Source organism: Equus asinus, chromosome 10, assembly GCF_041296235.1.
Source record: "Equus asinus isolate D_3611 breed Donkey chromosome 10, EquAss-T2T_v2, whole genome shotgun sequence".
Taxonomy (NCBI): Eukaryota; Metazoa; Chordata; class Mammalia; order Perissodactyla; family Equidae; genus Equus; species Equus asinus.
In genome coordinates this window covers 17,999,245-18,017,542 of record NC_091799.1, presented here as the reverse complement: position 1 = coordinate 18,017,542, position 18,298 = coordinate 17,999,245, and the positions used below count along the sequence as shown (strand labels likewise).

Sequence of the window (18,298 nt, the reverse complement as noted above, 5' to 3'; positions counted from 1 at the left end):
GTGTGTGTGAGCCTAGGGCAGCGCAGAGGTGACGCGCCTGGCGTCCCCCAGGGGGCTTGGGAGGCAAAAGCGCGGAGACCCCCGGGCAGTGTCTTAACCCCATCCCACCGGCCCGTGCCCAGCAAGCCCCCTCTAGCTCCCTTCAGTCTCTCAACCCCAAGCAAAGCCATCCCCAGATGATGCTCCGCAGAGAGGCGGGGTCCGGGTCCTCCCCTCCACCACCTTCCGTTTAACCCTTTCACCGCCACGGCGCCGACCTGCACTGCCCGGCCAGCTGGGCTGGGAGACCCGCGCCCCGAGCATGCCCGAGCCCACCTAGAGGGCAGGAGAGCGGTGTGCACTCTGGCCCCAGCCCCGGCACCGGCACCGGCACCATTCACTCAGCTTCCCGCCCCTCACTTAGCCTTCGGACCCCAGCCCAGCGCCCCCGGTACAATGGGGAGCCAGGCTGCCCGGGTCAGCCGCAGGAGCCGAAGTGCTCTCTGGAGGACCAGTAGGACGCCGGGGACCCCATCTCCCGGTACCCAACGCCCCAGCTCAGCTCCCGTCTGCGGAGGAGGCAGGACGGAACGGCAGCCCCTGCAGCCCCGAGTCCCGGGAGTGGCAGCTGGACCCTCACCCCTCGGAGCGTCGGGGCGCCCAGAGGTGAGGCTGGGGCGACCCCGCCTCCTCCCGCAGCCCGCAGCCCGCAGCTCCTGCCCGGCCGGACCCAGCCCGGCGCCACGGGGCTGCGGCTCCCGGCTCCCGGGCCCGGGGCCGGGGCCAGGGCGGAGCGGCCGGGGTCCCAGCCCGGAGCGCCTGGCGGGGGCGAGCCGCCCCCTCACCTGCACCTGCACGAAGGAGCCACGGTAGAAGCAGCAGGCGGCGGCCGACAGGGCGCTCCACAGGCTGCACCGCTCGGTCATGGTGGGCCCGGACGGCCGGGCCGGGGCGGTGCGGGGGGCGGCGGCCGGCGGGGCAGGGGCGCGGGACCGACCCGGCTGGGCACCGGCTGCGCGTGCCTCTCGGCAGCGCGATTACCTCATCGCCTTGTCGGGGGAGGAGCGGGGAGGCGGGGCGGGGAGACCCCACCCTCCACCGGCCAGGGGAGGGGAGGGGGCCATTGTTCCTCCCTCCGCCCGCCCCCCGCTCCCGCCCCTCGCCCCCCGCGCTCCAGCCCCGCGCGCCCCGGCTGCCTGGAGTCGGGGGATGCGGAGCAGAGGACCTGCCAAGGGAGGCGTCACGGGGGGCAGAGGGATGGGTTGGGGACCCCCGGGCCGGCGAGGGGGGTTTCTACCTCCCCGACCCGCGCGCCCCTCGCTGACACCGAGGGGGCAGACTTTGAATTAAATTATACCTAAAGCCGGAAAAATCCCTGTGTGCGTTTGACCAAATCCTTTGTGGCCTCAGAAAATCTCCCAGAGCCCAGGATTTCTCATCTCTAATTTGGAATCAGGGACTCTGCGGACGATCGCGGAATGTTCGACTGACAGACTCCGGGGGTGCAGAAAGCCCGTAAGGCTCAACCGTTAGGGCACAACCTGGGTTCAACTAGCGGTGCCCCCACCTCCACCCCACCAGCCCCTTCTCTTAGATTTCGGATTTACTCATCTGGAAAACATCCCTGGACTGACCTCACAGAACTAGGCATACAGTAAGAGCTCAATAAATGCACACTCTTATCTTCAAGCTTAGTGTCTTAGAATCTGGACTTTTTGTCCTAGAGTCATAGGCTTGTCGATGCAAAGGGAGTCATTGCTGACTCTGCATCAGTCAGGCCTGGGTTTCAAATCCTTTTGACAGGCTGTGTGACCTCAGGCAGGTGAGTCTGCCTCTCTGGGCCTCAGTTGTTTGTTTGTTTGTTTTCTATAAACACATCTGAAGTTCTGAGCACGGAGCTTGGAATTTTATGTTCTTGGAACTTTAGAATCCTTGCCTTAGAATCGAAGCATTCACATCATAGTCTGAGAAGCCTGGAGTGCTCGAAGCTAAGTACTTCAGAGCAGGAATGGACTTTTGGTAACTGACTATTGATTCCATTCTCGCTTGAGGCTTGAAACTAAAACTAACATTCTTTTGAGTTCATTCTTTAGGGAGTTGTTTACTCAGTTCCAGTGAACAGGTATATTTTTATAATATTTTTAATTACATTTTTTTTAGCCCCATAAACTAAAGCAAAAATACAAAGCTAATAGTCCTCACAGGGGTCTCACTACCATCTGTGATGCGGCTCTCAGTACCCTGCCAGGTGGCTGGGATTTATGGGGTGCTGCAATGTGCCCCCTGTGTGTTCCACCCGCTGGCTTTGGTGCTGGTTCTCCCTGAGGCCTCTGTCCCGCTGTGGTGTCGGGGGAGAGGACCGTGGTGAATGTTCCTGGTCAACTGCAATGGCTTGGCTGCAATGCCTTCCCCTCCAGAAAGCCTTCCATGATCTCTTCCTCCCCAGCCCCCGAGCTGAAAGTCATCCCCTACCTCTGGAGCTCCAGTGGCTTCTTTGCTGAGCCTTCTGGTGCTGGAGAGGGGCGGGGGGTGGGGCGCACTCTGAGCACTGCCCACACTGCTCCATTACGAGTCACTTACACGGAGCTTTATAGGCAGCATCTCGGGCAGTGGCATGTCCCTGGGGTCAGGAGCCAGGCCAGCCTGCTCTGTTCCAGGCTCAGCTTTCTCACTATGGGCATGGACCCACCGAGCCCATAGCAACCCTGGGTTGGAGGTACCACTGTTACCCCATGTCACATAGGTGAACACTGAGGCTCAGAGAGGTGACACACACCCCCAAAGTCAATGTGGCAGATAAGTGGCAGATCTAGGACTAAAATTTGGGTCTTCTAGATTACCAAACACAAGCTCAAACCATTGTGTGACTCTGCCCTGTCCCCACAGGGACTGGGAGCCCTTTGGACACAGGGCCTGGTGCTGCTTGCCCTGTGCACTAGCTCCGCACCCAGCAGGGGGCCTGGCTCAGGGGGCTCCTGAGGTGGAAGCCCAAGGGCTTTGTCCACAGTCTTGGCATCAAATGAACTTGGACTGCCATCCTAGCTCTGCCCAATAGTAGCTGAGTGACTGTGGGTAAGTCACCGCACTTCTCTGGGCCTTCAGTTTCCCATCTGTAAATGGGCATGAGAAGGCCTTCCATGCTCAGAGATGAGGGAAGAAGGCAAAGCTCTCATTCACGTAAAGAGCTCAAAGCTTCTCCCTTCCAGTGCCAGCAGCCAGCGGAGGGCTCTGCACACAGTAGGCACACAAAATGTAATGTCACATGATTATTTTTATTATCATTATCTCAAAACTGCCTTTTCAACATTGCCAGTGCCCAGGACAAATGACGCTTGTGATAAGTGTGAGCTGTGTCCGTCGTCTGTGATGAAGGACTGAGTCATCCTCCCCTGCTCCCCGATCCCGGCACCAGCGAGGCTCAAGACCAGGCAGGATTAGAGAGCCACAGGCTTTGCACAGAGACCCCCTTGGGGCCTGTCCAGCTGGCAGTGGGTGGGGTTTGGAGGTAACAAGCATTGGGATGTCCTGAGCGTGGGGCCAGGAGAGAATGAAGAAGATACTGGGAGTGACATCAGGCCCCAGGTGCCACCCCGACCCCTACCCCTCTCCTCCTGGAAGCGGCAGCGAGGTCTGGCTCCTAACAAGACTCAGAGAAAGACTGTGCCCTTCACGGAACAGGTTTTGCGCCTCTGTGCCCTGCCCAGCCCCTCTTACCTTCACATAGTCCCCACCGGCCTCCAGCTCTCCAGCAGCCCTGGAAGGAGAGAAGAGAGGTGAGTGCCCCCAGCTGTCAGCCTCTGCCCACCTGTCTGGAGCACCTGGCCCTCAAACCCCAGAGAGCTCATCCTGAAGGCAGACGGGGCCCTGCAGCTGAGCACTCGCTGGAATCTGCTGGCCAGCTGCTCCTCCACCCCGTAGCTGTGCAACCCTGGGCAAGTCCCTTCACCTCTCTGAGCCTGAGTTTCCTCTCTGTAAATGGGGACAATGACAGCCTCTGCCTCATTGGGTTGTCGTGATGTTTCAGGGCGCCAATGAATGTTACATGTTTAACAGGGCGCTGGCTTCCTCAATCACTGTCTTCACCCAGCTTCATGAGGTTGCTCTCTCCTGGTGTTCTCTCCCCACCCCTCCCTGACTCCAAACATTGGCGGCCCATGCTGGGGCTCAGGCTCCCCTGTTTCTGCCCTCCACTCACTCGATAGTGCAGAGGGACCCACTCAGCGGCCGTCCGGCACACTGTGCTGCTACTGCTGGTGACAGCTGGCTGCAGAATTGATCCCTTCTGCCTGCGGTGGCCGGCAAGGGGCCTGGAGAAGCCAGAGGCGGGGGGATGGCTGATTTTCCCAGGCCCGAGACAAACATTTCCTCACGCAGCCACCGTGAGCCACTTCCCCCAGTCCCCTGCCTTAAAGGCCACCCCTTCGCTGCTGCGGCCTGGACCTGCTCCTTCAACACCAACTCATCAACCCAACTGCCTTCTTGGCGCCTCCTCTTGGGCGTCTGAAGTCGCCTTGCACTTGTCATACGCAAAGCAGAGCTGTTGACCCCCGTGCCCCACGCTTCCCATCTCCGTTGATGTCGGTTTCATCCTGGTTGCTGTGTTTGGCCAAAAACCCTGTGGTCCTCTGTGCCTCTTCTCTCGTCACGCTCCACACCCCATCCATCAGGAAATCCTGCGGCTCTGCTTTCAAAATAGATCCTGACCGCGTCTGCCCACGTGTCAACCCTGCCCCATCTGGGACACCCGCAGCAGCCTTCTCGCTGGCTCGCCGGGCCAGCTCCCACATCCCTGGGCCAGCTTCCACTCCGCCACAGGACGGCACTCAGGAGAAAACCTGAGCAGATCACGGGGCACACCCCTCCCACCCCCCCAGTGCTCACACCTCCCCAAGAACAAAATCTAAACCCTTCTCGTGGCCTGCAAATGGCTGGCCACATAATTCATCATCCAAACCAGAATGCTTCTTCCCTCGTGAGAGTAAAGAGGGGGCCATTATGACGCCAGAAAAACACGTATAAATTGAGTCATATGTTCCCCAACCTACAAGGCCCTGTTTGGCCTGGTGGTGCCCAACCGCCCAACTCGCCAGACCCCCCAACAGGCCTCCCTCACTCCTTCGGTTCCTCATTCTGCCCCAACCACATTGGCCTCCTTGCCAAGCTCATTCTTGCCACAGGGCCTTTGCACTTGCTCTTCCCCTCTGTCTGGAATGCACTTTCCTCAGATCTTCATGCAGCTTGCCCCTCCTCCCACTTTATTCAGGGCTCTGCTTAATGTCCCCTCCTCAGAGAAGCCTTCCCTAACCCCCCTACCTACAATAGTCCTTCGTCCTTCACTCTCTGTCCTCAACCCCGCTTTATTTCCCTCAGTCGCTGCCTGAAATGATCACCTTACATTTACATGCTGACCATTAATACCTGATGCCTCCACAGGGACATGGACTTTGTCTCCTTCCCTGTTGAGCCCCCAGCCCCCAGCACAGTGCCTGGCATATAGTAGCAGCTCAAGAAATATTGCTTGAAGGATATGAATAATAAACAGCCAATGTTAATCACTGTCATTATCATTAATTACGTCAGGCTGGACCCGGGTTCTCTGGCCAGGAGAGGCCTCAGTATTCCCATTTGCAAAATGGGGAGGGACTGCTTCTTCAAATACAGAAGCCCAAATTTAAATTTAATAAATAAATTACAATTAATTAAAATAAATTAAATTTAAGACAAAAAAAAAGCTGAGCTAAAAAAAATACAAAAACTGTGGGTAGGGTGTGTGCTCCCAGAGCAGAATCCCATGTGGGGTTCCCCATGGCTCCTGAGGCAAAGGGGTCCTCCCTGACAAGCTCTGACAGCCCTCCCTCTTCCAACATTCTGGAAGCCCCGCTGTCAGCCTTCCCTCCCACAAAGTCCTTCCCGACGTCTAACCACAGTCCCTCAAGCTGCAGCCGGGCCACACAGGCTTCCAAAGCCATTTGGGTTCCATCTGTCTGTCCAGCAGCAGGGGCTGTGAGGTGGGGGAACGACCCCTCCCCTGCTTCCGTCCGCCAGCTCTTCCGGGGTGAGGTGTCCCATCCCAGCGCTTCCGGCCATTCAGGCCCGGAAATCCTCCCTCGGATGGGAACAGGTCGGCCAGGACACTGGGATCGCCCCAGCGCTTCCTTCTGCTTCCTGTCCACTTCCCCTCGGCTCCGAGGTGGGAGCAGAGCCCCGGGGGCGGGGGCCTGCCCAGGGATCAGGCAGGCTGAGGTGGCCAGAGCCACTGCAGGCGCTCAGGGCAGAGCCCCAGACCCGGGAAGCTGAGGGCCTGGGGCCACAGTCAGCCCCATCGCATCCCCCACCCCTCCACCACACTCCAGCATTTGCAAGACATAATGCGACTGTGTCCCAGTACCACCCACTGCCATCACTTGCCCCGACTACGGCCACCACCTCGTCACTGCTCACTTGCCAGGCTCTGTGTCACTCCCTGCCTCCATCTGTGCCCCCTGTGACTCGTTCTCACCCCAGCAGCCAGAGCAGTCCTGTTAAAAGGAAAGTCAGGTCATGGCCTTCCTCTGCTCAGCGCACTGGAGGGCCTCCTAGTCTTACTCCCGCTTTCACTCCGAGAAGGAGCCGAAGTCCTCAGAACAGCCTTCACACGCCCGGCTCCTCGCCGCCTCTCCCACTCATGGCCTACCACACTCCCCCACGCACACTGCTCCAGCCAAGCTGGGTTTCGTGCTGGCTTTGGTCCCCACCCCAAGGCCTTTGCACTTCCTGTTCCCTCTGCTGGAATACCTTCCCTCCAGACATCCACTGAGCTCCCACCCTTCCCTCCTTCAGGTCTTACTAAATGTCCCCTTCTCAGTGAGGCCTTTCCCGGCCACCCACCTGAGAGTGTGGCTTTCTGATGCTCCCCACCTCTCTCCTCTGCTTAGCTGTTCTCCATAGCACTCGGCTGACTTGCCACGGGTCCCATCTCAAGCACTGACTCTCTCTTTTCACTAGAACGCCAGCTCCACAAGAGCAGGGCTTGGGACCCGCCTAGAAGTGTGCCAGGCACCCCATAAAGATGTTTTTGAATGAGTGAACGTCACAGCAGCCCCTGCAACCCTGAGGACAAAGTGTAGTCCTTGTGGCTCAACCCTCTGTGACCGGGTCTCTGCTGGCGATCCCTCCTCTCTCCCCTAGCTCTTCCTTGCACTCCTGCCTTCTCAAAGAGCTCTGCTCCCTCCAGCCTCAGGGCCTTTGCACATGATGTTCCCTCTGCCTGGAACCCCCTCTCTTCCTTAGGGCCAGAGTAATTCCTACTCAGCCTGCAGATCTCAGTTTACTTGGAGATTTCTAGAATATTCTCCCTCCTGTGGTAATGATCAAATCCAGGAATCAAAGCTTCCATTTTTAAAAACTCAGCTCCATTAATTAATTAATTTATTCCTTATTTTATGGACTTAAAAGGCACTTCCCCTCTGATATTAGTGGTGAAACAAATTAATAAATAATCGTGACAATTGAATGAAATCAATCCCATTAATCAGCCACATTAATTATTTAAATAGCCAAACCCTTTAATTGCCTGTATTAGCTGATTTGTTCTGATAACTGATACCACTTATTGCATATATTAGCTTAATTAATTGTATTAATGAGTAGTAATTAGAGACCATTATCCTTTATTTCCCCAACGCATGTTTAAATCTGAGCTTCAGCTTCAGGTCCTCCATCCATCCCGGCCCAGAAGAAAGGGTGAGGCTCCCCCAGGATCCTGGAGAAGTGTTGGAGCGAGGCTGCTGTCCTCTGCCACCCTGGCACCCACCTCCCACAGACAGCCTTGCCCTCACAGAGACCTGCTGCCTGTCTGTGTCCGTCTGTCCCTGGTTTGTTCCCTTGGGCCCCAGGCCCAGTCATACGGCCTTGAGTGGAGGCTTCCCCAACCTCCCCCCCATGCTTCTCAGCTTTCCCCCGGCCTTGCCCTCTCTGACATTCAACTTCCTCATCTGTGAAGTGGGCACATTACAACTGTCTTCCCAGAGGGGCCATGAGGCTCCACGAGAAGGATGCAAGCTCCCTGGCCCGTGGCTTGGCTCCTCCCCCCACCCCTGCCCCTGGACATCCCCATCCTGCCCCTCCTGGGGGCTGAAGACTCTTCCCCTCCTTCACTCTGACCTTCACTCATTCGCTGTGCTCCTCAGTCCTTAAAGGGCCTGGGCAGAGAGCGCTGGGGCAAAAACCCCGTCTCTCCCGGGACACCCACCACGGGGCCTCTGGGAGTCCCTGCCGGGAAGGCTCCTGGCTTCAGCCCCTGCCTGCCCCATCTCCTCTAAGATGGGCCACCTCCGCCCGGAGACATCCCTGCTCCTTCTCCACCATTCTGCACACTTGGTCTTCTTGACTGGACTGCGCTGCCCGCAGGAGCTCAGAAAGGCTGCTAGCCCTGAGAGGAGAGCGCAGATGGGGGACCGTCCTTCCCGGGGCAGAATTGAGGGTTCCAAGGCCTGAGAGCTGCTAGCTGAGACTCAAAATCTGCTGGAGAAGAGCCAAGTGGGGGCAGGTCTTGAGCGCTGACTGAACGCCTGTTATCTGGAAGCCCGACTTTATAGGGGAGAAAACTGAAGCTGATGACTTGACCCAGGACACGCAGCTGTTAGACCAGAGCCGGCTGGCTCTGCTTTGTTCCTTGCACAGGGCCAACTCCCCCAGAAAATGGGGACTGCTCCTGGGCCGAGATGGGGAGGAGCTGGGGGGGGTGGCAAAGAAGAAGAATATTCCAACAGGACCAGGAGCCTACAACCAAGGCCGACGGGAAGAGGAAACAGCCTGGGGATGGACAGAGAGAAACAAAGAGAAGATCCAGGGCTCTGGAGAGGGCCCTCAGCTGAGAGGGAGGAAGCTGCGAGACCCCGGGCAAGCCCCCTCACGGGGCCTCAGTTTCCTCTTCTATAACATGGGCATAGCGACAATGGAAGCAGCTCCCGTGTACTGGTACCTCCTCCGCCAAGCCCAGGACAAATGCTGTACCTGTAACATCTTATCCAACCTTCACAATGCCCCTGTGACTCAAGTGCTGTTACTGTCCCTAATTTAGAGATGGGGAAATTGAGGCTCAGACAGGGGAAGGGAGTTGCTCAAGATGGTACAGACAGTCAGTGGCCGCTGAGCTGCTGATGTCCAATCCTCATCCTCCCCAGCCCTCACCTCACTCCAGCACTCTGCAAACAGGGTCCCCTGAGGGTTTGGGGGGATGTGGCTCCAGCTGGGAGGTGGGGGGACAGCCCATCCTTCCTGAGCCAGCGCAGTTCCCACAGCCTGAGGCGTCCGGGGGTCTCGAGGACTGTGAGAAAGTCTCCACAGGAAATGAGAGCCAGGAGCAGCTGGGCCCCTTCGGAAGACACGGACCAGCCGCCCGCCCGGAGGCTGAGGCGGCTGAGCAGGCTGGGCCTACCGCGGCCCCTCCCCCGGTGGGTAATCGCTACCAGATGCCCCATAACTGACGTCACTCTGTAGGGCCAAGGGGGCCGTGGGACTCTAGGGAGTGTTGGGAATTCTTGGACCAGAATCAACATTCCAAAAGGAAATGGGGGGGGCGGGGGTGTCTTGGTCTGTTCTCAGTGCCTGGCACCGGGGCTGGGGCAGGGGTGATGGAGGGTGCCCCCAGCTCTCCTAGAGGGTGCCACCTTCTCCCGGTCCCAGGCTCCTTCTGCATAGGCCCTCGGCAGTCGGGGCAGAGGGGCCCGGGTCTCTGAGTGGGAGGAAAGGTCAGCGGGGTGAGACATTTTAGAAAAGGTAGAGCTGCATTCAAATCCTCCTGAAAGGAGAGGTCCTCGTAAACCAGAAGTCAGAGTGGGGCCCTCCTCTGCTCAAGGCTGGCCATGGCTGCTGGCTCACTCAGAGGCAAGGCCAGGTCCTTGCCTGGCTTTACATCATCTGAACCCATTTCCTCCCCAGGCTCACCTCCCACTACTCCTCCCTCCACCCCCACCTTGCTCTATTCCAGCCACTCTGGTCTCTGCTGGTCCACACACACATCGAGGAGGCTCCCACCTCAGGGCCTTTGCACATGCTGTCCCCTCAGCCTGGTACACTCTTCCCCAGATAGCAAGAGGGTGTGTTCCCTCATCTCCTTTGTTCAAACATCACTTTGTCCCTGAGACTTTTTCCAGGCTAACTTTCCTAAATTGCTACCACCAGCCACTCCCCACAAGGCCCCAAAGATCAATTCCCCGCTTGATTTAAATTTTTCCTCCATAGCCCTTTTCTCTTCTGGTTGACCATATAACTTGGTTGTCTTAACATCTGTGCTCGCTGCAGTGGAATGGGGGCTCCACGAGGGCAGAGTTTTGTCTACTGTGCTCACTGCCATCTCCCCAGGACCTAGAACAGTGTCTAGGACATAGTTACATCTCAATAAATGTTAAAATGTCTACAATTCCAACTCAACTAACTGTGTCATCTTGAGCAAGTTATTAACCTCACAAAACCTCAACGTCTTCATCTGTACAGTGGGCTCTCATGACCTCCTTCCCAGGGGTTATGGGAAGTCATTTGAAATAATGGTAGAAACAGCTTTGAGATTTTTACTTGCGGGAGCTGAGAGGCGGCCTCGTGGTTCAGAGTTTGGCTTTAGGGGTTGGTCAGATCTGGGATCAAATCTGGGCTCTGACACTTAATCTCTCTGTGACCCCAGGAAAGGCCCTTCCCCTCTCTGATCCTCAGTCTCCTCATGGGTAGAGTGCAGCAAATAGAGGCTCCCTTCTCCCAGGGCCCGTGTGGTAGATGGCGCCCTTGGGTGGTCCAGGAGGGCCTGGCTGCTGGTGAGCCAGCTCTGGCTCTCCTCTGCCGGGTCCCTGGCCTGACAATTCCTGTGTGGGGGTGGGGTCAGGGGGTCGGGAGGCCTCCCTTCCCTCTCTGAGCCTGCGCTTCCTCCTCTGTAACAGGGACTGAGGGGGAGGGGGTCAGGGCTCCCTGGACCCGCTGTTTCACTGCCGAAGGCTGAGGTGCAGGCAGGGGGGTGGAGGGGAGGCTAGGCTGGCGCTGTCCTTTTTGGAGCTAAAGGCCCTTCCTTCTCTGTGCTATCGGCCCCTCCTCCCTCCTTCCTCCTCATGCCCCATGATCTCAGCAGGGAACAGGGCACCAGGAAACTCCTGCAGCCTCACCTCTTCCCCTTCCTTCCTTCTGCTCCAGGTGCACCCTGCCTCCCAGGGGGTAAGGGAGGGACATCATCTCCCCCAGCATAGGCTGCTCCCTGGGCAGCCATTGGGACAATCCCCTTGGGACACTCGGGAATGGGGCCCCACTCTTGCTCAGTAGCAGTTCTCAAAGGCCCTCTTCCCTAAGCTGGATGGTCCTCAGAGACCATCCCAGGCCCCGCTGGGCTGCTGGGGAGACTGAGGCCCAGAGCAGGCAGGGCAAGTCTGAGATCGCACAGGCAAAGCAGCTTCCCTGTCTGTTCAACAATCCCTGGCCTCCTACTTGGCCTGAGGGCCGGTGGGACACCGGATCTCAGGGCACCAGGAGGGGGCTCAATCCGATCTGCTAACTCCACACTCCGCAGGACCCCTGGACACTCCAGACTATTAGGGGATGAGAGGGAGAATCTCTCCATTTCTGCCATCAGCTCTGATGCCAGAGGCACTTCCAGGACCACCAGGGCCCCTGTCCACAGGGGAGGAAGGCTGGGTCCTAGGTTTGGCATTCTCAAGGTTGCTCCAGACCATCCTTCTTGGAGGCCCTGGCCCTGCTGGAAAGGGCTCTGGCCCTTTAAGGGCTCGAGTCAGGAAGGTGGGGTTAAACCCTGGTTCTGACCATCGCCACTGTGTCCACTGGGCAAGTAAACCTCTCTTTTCTCATCTGTAAAACGGGGATGATAATGGTGCCTCTCTCCTGGGGCTGTTGTGAAGAGTAAGTGCCAGACCTGCGCCAGGACAGGGCAGCGACAGTTACACCCAAAGAAAACTCAAGTCTCTGATGCTAAACCGGCACTCCCTTTTTTTTCAGTTGTCCCCCGGGGCATGGTTGTCCCTCTCAGACCACTCGCGTCCCCGCCGGCCGTTCTCGGGCCCAGCTCGGTCACTCACCCTCTGGGTCCCAGTGCGGGGCACCTTCGGCCCACTGCAGTCATGGTCCCCCGCGGTCACCTCCTGCAGCCCGAGGACCTTCTCAGCCCGACGGCTCCCGCCTTACTCAGGGGCGCAGAGCGGCGGAGCTCGGAGCAGGACCCCGGGGGCGGAGCCTGACCTGTAGACCACGCCCCGGACACGCCCCTCCGCCCTCCGCCGGGGGCCGCTCCGCCGCCAGCCCCTCCCGCGGGGAAGGACTCGGTCCGCCTCGGACACGCCCCTCCGCCTCCCGGCTCGCTCCGCCCTCTCCTCGTCTGTCAGTATCCGGGCCGGGGAGGCCCCGCCCCCTGCCCCGCCCCTCCGCCCCGCCCCGCCCCGCCCCGCCCCGCCCCGCTCCGACCGCAGCTTCCCCAACAGTCCGCGACGCTGCCTGGAAAGGCAACGCCCCTGACCCCGCCCCGCCCCCGCCCCGCCCCGCAAACTCCTAGCGCGTATCTCAGACCCCGGGGGGCCTCAGGAGGCCCCAGGACCTCTCAGGGCCTGTCCGTTTCACGCAGTCCTGGCCCCTCCTCGCCCACATGAGGCTGAACTCAGGAGAGGATGGCAGAAGAAGGCAGCCTGGAGCAGCCAGAGATGGTGGAAAAGCATTAGTTTTATTAATCAGAAGTATAAACATTCCCATTTACTGAGTGTCTGTGGTGTGCCAGGAACTGTGCTAAGATTGTCTAAGTGTGTCATTCTTGAATTCTCACCACAACCCTACAAGGTGGGTGCTATCGTTTGCCCATTTATCAGATGAGGAAACTGAGGCTCAGAGAAGGGTGCAGATGTGCAAGGTCACGCAGTCAATAAGAGGCAGAGTCTGGGTTCGCTGGATTCACTTTGCAGCTTTACAAGGTCCCGCTCCCCATTGAACGGGGGTCTAGACTCAGTCACCCAGCACACAGAAGCCGTGCCGGGGTCTCAGGGCAGAGCCACTCAGGAGAGCCCAGAACCAGCCCTACAGTTACTTTTGCTCAGTCGTTTTTTTCCTCTTTGTTTCAATGGGCACATCTCACCGATGTGATTTAGATGAAGGCTCTGAGGGCTGAAGAGCTGGGGTTGGTCAGTCTCCCAGGGGCATGAAGAACACGGCTGCAGCACTTAGAAGATGGGGGGACAAAGTGGTGGGGAGGCTGCAGCCACTGGAGGCAGGCAGATTCCTGCTCAAATGCCGGCTCTGCCACCTTGGCTGTCTCAGTTTCCCCATCTGTCAGATGGGGCTAAAATCTAAAAACAGATTCTTTTACGGGGTTTTCTGTGAGTAACATTTGATTTGACACCCAGTAAGATGGGTTCTTACTAAACGGGAGTTACAGTCAGATCATCACTATTGGCATTTTTGCATGAACTCTGCTCACCCGATAACCTACTTAAGTGACAGCTGGTTTTCTAGACCAGGTGGAGTGGTGTTGTTCAGCAGAATTAAAGGCAGTGCTTCGGGTGTGGGGGTGTAGGGATCTGCGATAGGGCTTGGGGGGGCCGGTAACTGGGGGCCCCGTGCTGGAGGCTGCCTGTGGCTCTGGAGCCGGGTGGGTCTCAGTTCACATCCTAAGTCTGTCGTTTGCTAGGTGTGCAACCTCACTGGGACAGAGGACTTTCCCTCCCTGAATCTCAGTTTCCTCATCTGTCATTTGGAAATAATAGCAGTATTTCCTCTCCAGTTGGGTTTTTTTTTTTTTTTGAGAGTTGGTTAAAGTGAAGAGCTAAGCACACTGCCTGGTTTATATTAAGCACCCGGTTCGTGTGTAGGTGTTTGTTTTTCACCCAGATGTGTGTGCTGGGGGTCCTCTCCAGGTTCCATTGGCAGGAGGCTGGAGACACCATCCCCGCAGGTCCTGCCCTCACCCCACTGTGGGAGCCACCTACCTTTCTGGGGGCACATTCTCAGGGGCTCTCTCCTCTTCTATGTCCATCCTGAGGTCCTCAGGCTTTCCTGTGGGGCCCACCTCCACTGCTGGAGGGTTGGGGCCCACTTTTGGGGTGTCCTCCAGGGGGGCATTGGTCCCCACCACCCCTTCGTCGGCTGCCTCCAAGCTGGGATGTTCGGGAAGATCTTGGGGCACCAGATGGTCCTCAGGGCCCACCTCCTGGGCCTTCTGGGCAGCTTGTCCTGATGCTGCCTTCTTGATGCTGGGGCGAGGCATGGTGCCCATGTGGCTGTACATGTCACTGGAGCGGGCATAGGCCGGGGGGCTCTTGGGGACTGTCACCATGTCATCCTGTGTGGCATCAAAGGTGTCAGGCTTCAGATGGGACCGGATACTGATGGCGGTCGAGGACCGTCTCAGAGTGAAGGACCGGGAGAGGTTGGAGAGACTCCCGAGGCCCTTGAACTTGAAGAACCCTGGCAAGGGGGAAGAGGAAGGAAAGGAGTTAATGACAATGCCAGCAGCAATAATAGTAATAACAATAAAAAATACATGCAGTGCCACTCATCGAGGGTTTGAGGAGGGTCAGGGCTTCACTGACACTCTCTCGAATTGTCATGGTTCTAATGCAGCAGCTCTGGAGTCACGTAGCCCTGGGCTTGAATCTATACTCTTCCAGATCCTAGCTGTGTGACCTGAGACAAGTGACTTGACCTCTCTGAACCCCATTCTCCAGTCAGTAAAAGAGAGATGACAGTGCCTACGTCCTCTGGGCAGTGGAAGGATTGAAGAAAAGTATGTAAATTACATGCTTAACATGATGGCTGGCACCCAGAATATCTTCCATAAGAAGTAATGAAGATGACAACAATGGGGATCACTAGCAATGTCTCTACATTCGTCAGACACGCCGCGTGCATCACCTCACTCAATTCTCAGCACAACTCCATGACACTAGTTTAATCCCCCATTTTCCAGATGAGGAAATTGAGGTTCAGAGCAGTGAAACGAACTGCCCGAGGTCACACAGCCGGTGGGTGAAGCGGGTCTGTGTGCGTGTGTGTTGGGGCAGGGAGGGGTGTTCGAGCAAGGCTGTGTGCACCTGGGGTGGGCTGGAAATGAGAAGGGGGTTATCGGAGCCTGGGGGTCTCACTTCCTGTGGTTCTCTCCTTCCTGTCAGCTGAGCCCACGCCGGCTGGGCTCCAGTGGCGGCGGCGCTCCAGTACTGAGTGATACCATCTCCTCATTTCCGCAGAGGTGCCCGAGTTCGCTCCTCCCTGCCCCCCAGCTGTAGGATGGCCCCTCCTCGCAGCCACCACCATCTGACTTCCCTACCGCCTCCAGATGAGCAAAAAGGAAAAACTGGGCATTTCCCACTTCCTCAGCACCCTCTCCCTCCTCAGGTCCTCACAACCACGCTGGAATATAGGTAGGATGCCCCCACTTGACGAGAGAGGAAACTGAGGCCCAGAGAGGGGAAGGGACTTGCCCAGAGTCACACAGCAAGGCTGAGTCTGGATGAGGGCCCAGGGCTCTGCACTGCTGGATCAGTGCTGCGGGCTTTCCTCTAGCCCTGCCCACCCCTTACTTGGTCTAAGCCTCTGCCTCCTGTGTGTCCTGACCGACCCTGTCAGAAAACGCTGATGCTCTGCTCTTAGAAAGCTATGCCGTGGGAGCAGAAATTGTGCCAAGGGCGGGGGGAGGACCACGAACTGCCTCCTTTCTCCACACCACTTGTTTTGTCCCCTGGGCATCGGGGGGTCTGGAAGAAACAATAGTGGGGTAGGGAGGGAAACCAAGGCCCAGAGTCCGGGGACATGGGATTGAGCTCTGCTCTATAGCCCCCTACGATCTCAGGCAAGTCTCTGGGCCTCAGCATTTTCATCTGTGGAATGCAGTCATAATTCCTGCCCTGTACCCCGCACCCCCCGGCCCCGCCCTGTGCTGTCACATCCAGGGAATCAGGAAAGCAGAAGTTTGCTGAGACCAGGAGGGGACCAACCTGGGCACACAGTGACGTGTGGGTGTGGTCCCTCATCTAGATGCTCTGGGCTCTTTCCCCGCCAGGATGCTGGGTCCTACTGTCACAGCCCGACTGCCGGTGGGAATGTGGGACAGCATCCCACGGCCCCTGTCTGCCCCGGGCCTAGTAACTCCCAACGTGAGACCCTGTGTGAACCAGGCACAGAGGCAGGGGGTGTGAAGGTCTTCCCTTGCCCAGCTATGCGTTCAGAGAGGGCTGGAGATGGACATGCAGATGGACACACAGACGAATGGAGAGACTGAGAGGTGGGGCGGGGAGAGACAGAGAAACAGAGATGGGCAGAGACAGAGACAAGAGAAGCACAGAGAGGGAGAGTCTGGAGAGGTAGAGAGAGAGACTGGGCCAGAGGGATGGAGGGATGGTGACATGGAAACCCAGGAGCACAGACTTCTGAAGAGAGACAGAGATGGACAGGAAGAGAAACAGAAACAACACGGAGGGATGAAGAAGCAGATGCAGAGAGAGGCTGAGATAGACAGACAGGGGCACGAAGGACAGCGCAAATGGCACCCCGCACTCACTGAACTTTTTGCTGGCCTTCTTGGGCCCCTCCGTCATCTTGGCAAGCTGTGTAAAGCCCCTGGCTGGCCGGCGAGTAGCTGCTGAAGGCTCTGGACATCAGCATTGAGATGCCTCCCTCACCTCCCCTTCCCCTTTCTCGCGCCCTCTCACTCGCTTCCTCTGTGTATTTTTAAACCAGCGAAACTCCCACAGCCCCACCCTCCCCATTCTCTCCGTAGGGGGCGGGGGCTGGGGCCTCCCCCAGTCCTGGCCCCTGTGGGCCGCCTCCTTGGCCTCAGCAGCGGGGCGCAGGGGGCAGACCACAAGCCCATGGGACCTGGGGAACAAACCACAGGCTCCGGGAATGGAGCCCACTGGGCCAGGGGCTGCTGGGGACCTGCCAACAGCTGTCAGGGGGTCTGGCCAGTGGGCTGGGAGGGTGTGGGGAATCAGGCCTGAGTGCAGGGCAGTTTATTGTAAGCCTCTGTGCCTGGGCGATGCACCGGCAGTGATGGATAGGAGAGTGATGTGGTTAGGCCCCTGGGCTCTGGCACCACCCAGACCCAAGTTCAAGTCATGGCTGGCCACTTTGTCACTGTGTGATCCTGGACTAGGGAACTCACCTCCCTGAGCCTCAGTTTCCTCCTGCGAACAGGGGGTATTTGCAATGTCCCCCTCACAGGGTCCAGGGCTTGGTCCAAAGCCTGGCACAGAATCAGTGCCCACCAAGGCATGGTCCCTCCTTTTCAAGCTGGCAGGGACATGGCGATAATTTGGTCCACCCATTTTACAGAGATGGGGAAATCGAGGCACAGACAGGCAGAAGGATTGCCCCAGGTCATACAGCAGATTGGTGGCACAGACTAGATTCCAAGTTGCCCGTCCAGGTCCCTTAACCCACAGCCTGGTCCTTTTCCACCCTACAACCTTCACGTGTGTGTGTGTGTACACTCACATGGGCCAGACAGAGATGAGGAAACGAAACCTTCCCAATGCAGGTTGTCCCAGACACCTGCAGTGGCTGTCAGCAGCTGCTGGGGTGGGGGAGCCACAAGACCAAGGGCTTCATGTCCCAGCTCTGAGCACCATGGACAAGTTATTTCCGCCTCTGAAGCCTCAGTCACCTTATCTCTAGAATGGGCACAAGTGCAAGGTTCGCGGTCAATCGCAGAGGCTCCAGCAGGATCGGACGTTATCATCCTGGCAACTGAGGCTGTGAGAGTGAGTCCAAAGTCACATGGGGTCCTTCCCGCATCCCCCATAAGAATAAAGACAATTAACATCTTCTGATCACTTCGTATGTTCCAGCCACGGGGCTCAGTCCTTCTGCCCTAAGAGGTAACGTTGTCACTCTTGTCCTCATTCTACAGAGGTGGGAACTGAGGCTCCGAAAGTCAAGTTACCTGGACCTGGAACCTGCTTGTCCGGCTGTGGGGCCTGAGGTCCTGACTCCCGTGCCCACAGCTCCCAAGACCCCTCGCAGCTGGATGATGGATTTGCGTTGGGGAAGAGTCTGGCTGAAGCTTCTTGATGGGAGGAGGGTTAACCCGAGGCCCTGAGAGGGACACAGCCCATGAGACCAGGGCAGCAGGTCCTGCTCACAGACAGGCCCAGATGGGACCACTGTTCAAAGTTCAAATGAAAAGGATGGGGATTCTGGACCATGGAGTTGGGGGGAAAAGGGGACAATGACTCCAGCTCCTTCTACTGAGCACTGACCATGAGCCAAGCAGGGAGCCGGAAGCCTCCACAGATCGTCCATTGAATCCTTACAACAGACCTGCGAGGCGAATCCTGGTACTTTCCCATGTCACAGACGAGGAAACTGAGGC

The 18,298-nt window shown here is 57.7% G+C and overlaps 1 protein-coding gene across 4 annotated transcripts in view; it reads right to left on the bottom strand.

The window, feature by feature from the left end:
• The window catches only part of SH2D3C (SH2 domain containing 3C), a 29,491-nt gene extending 12,817 nt beyond the window's left edge, over positions 1-16,674 (bottom strand). Inside the window, exons 1-3 of one of the 4 annotated variants that reach the window (XM_014863648.3) lie at positions 16,487-16,674; positions 13,920-14,397; positions 3,694-3,733 (exon numbers count right to left, since the gene is read on the bottom strand). In XM_014863648.3, the coding sequence (XP_014719134.1) occupies positions 3,694-3,733; positions 13,920-14,397; positions 16,487-16,523 (555 nt within the window). In that variant the 5' untranslated portion in view covers positions 16,524-16,674. Of the gene's footprint in view, positions 1-824; positions 1,003-3,693; positions 3,734-12,029; positions 12,303-13,919; positions 14,398-16,486 lie in introns of those variants that run through there. The other 3 variants (XM_070518706.1, XM_044778704.2, XM_044778705.2) reach the window with 3 other exon arrangements.
• Between the last annotated feature and the right edge of the window lie 1,624 nt (positions 16,675-18,298).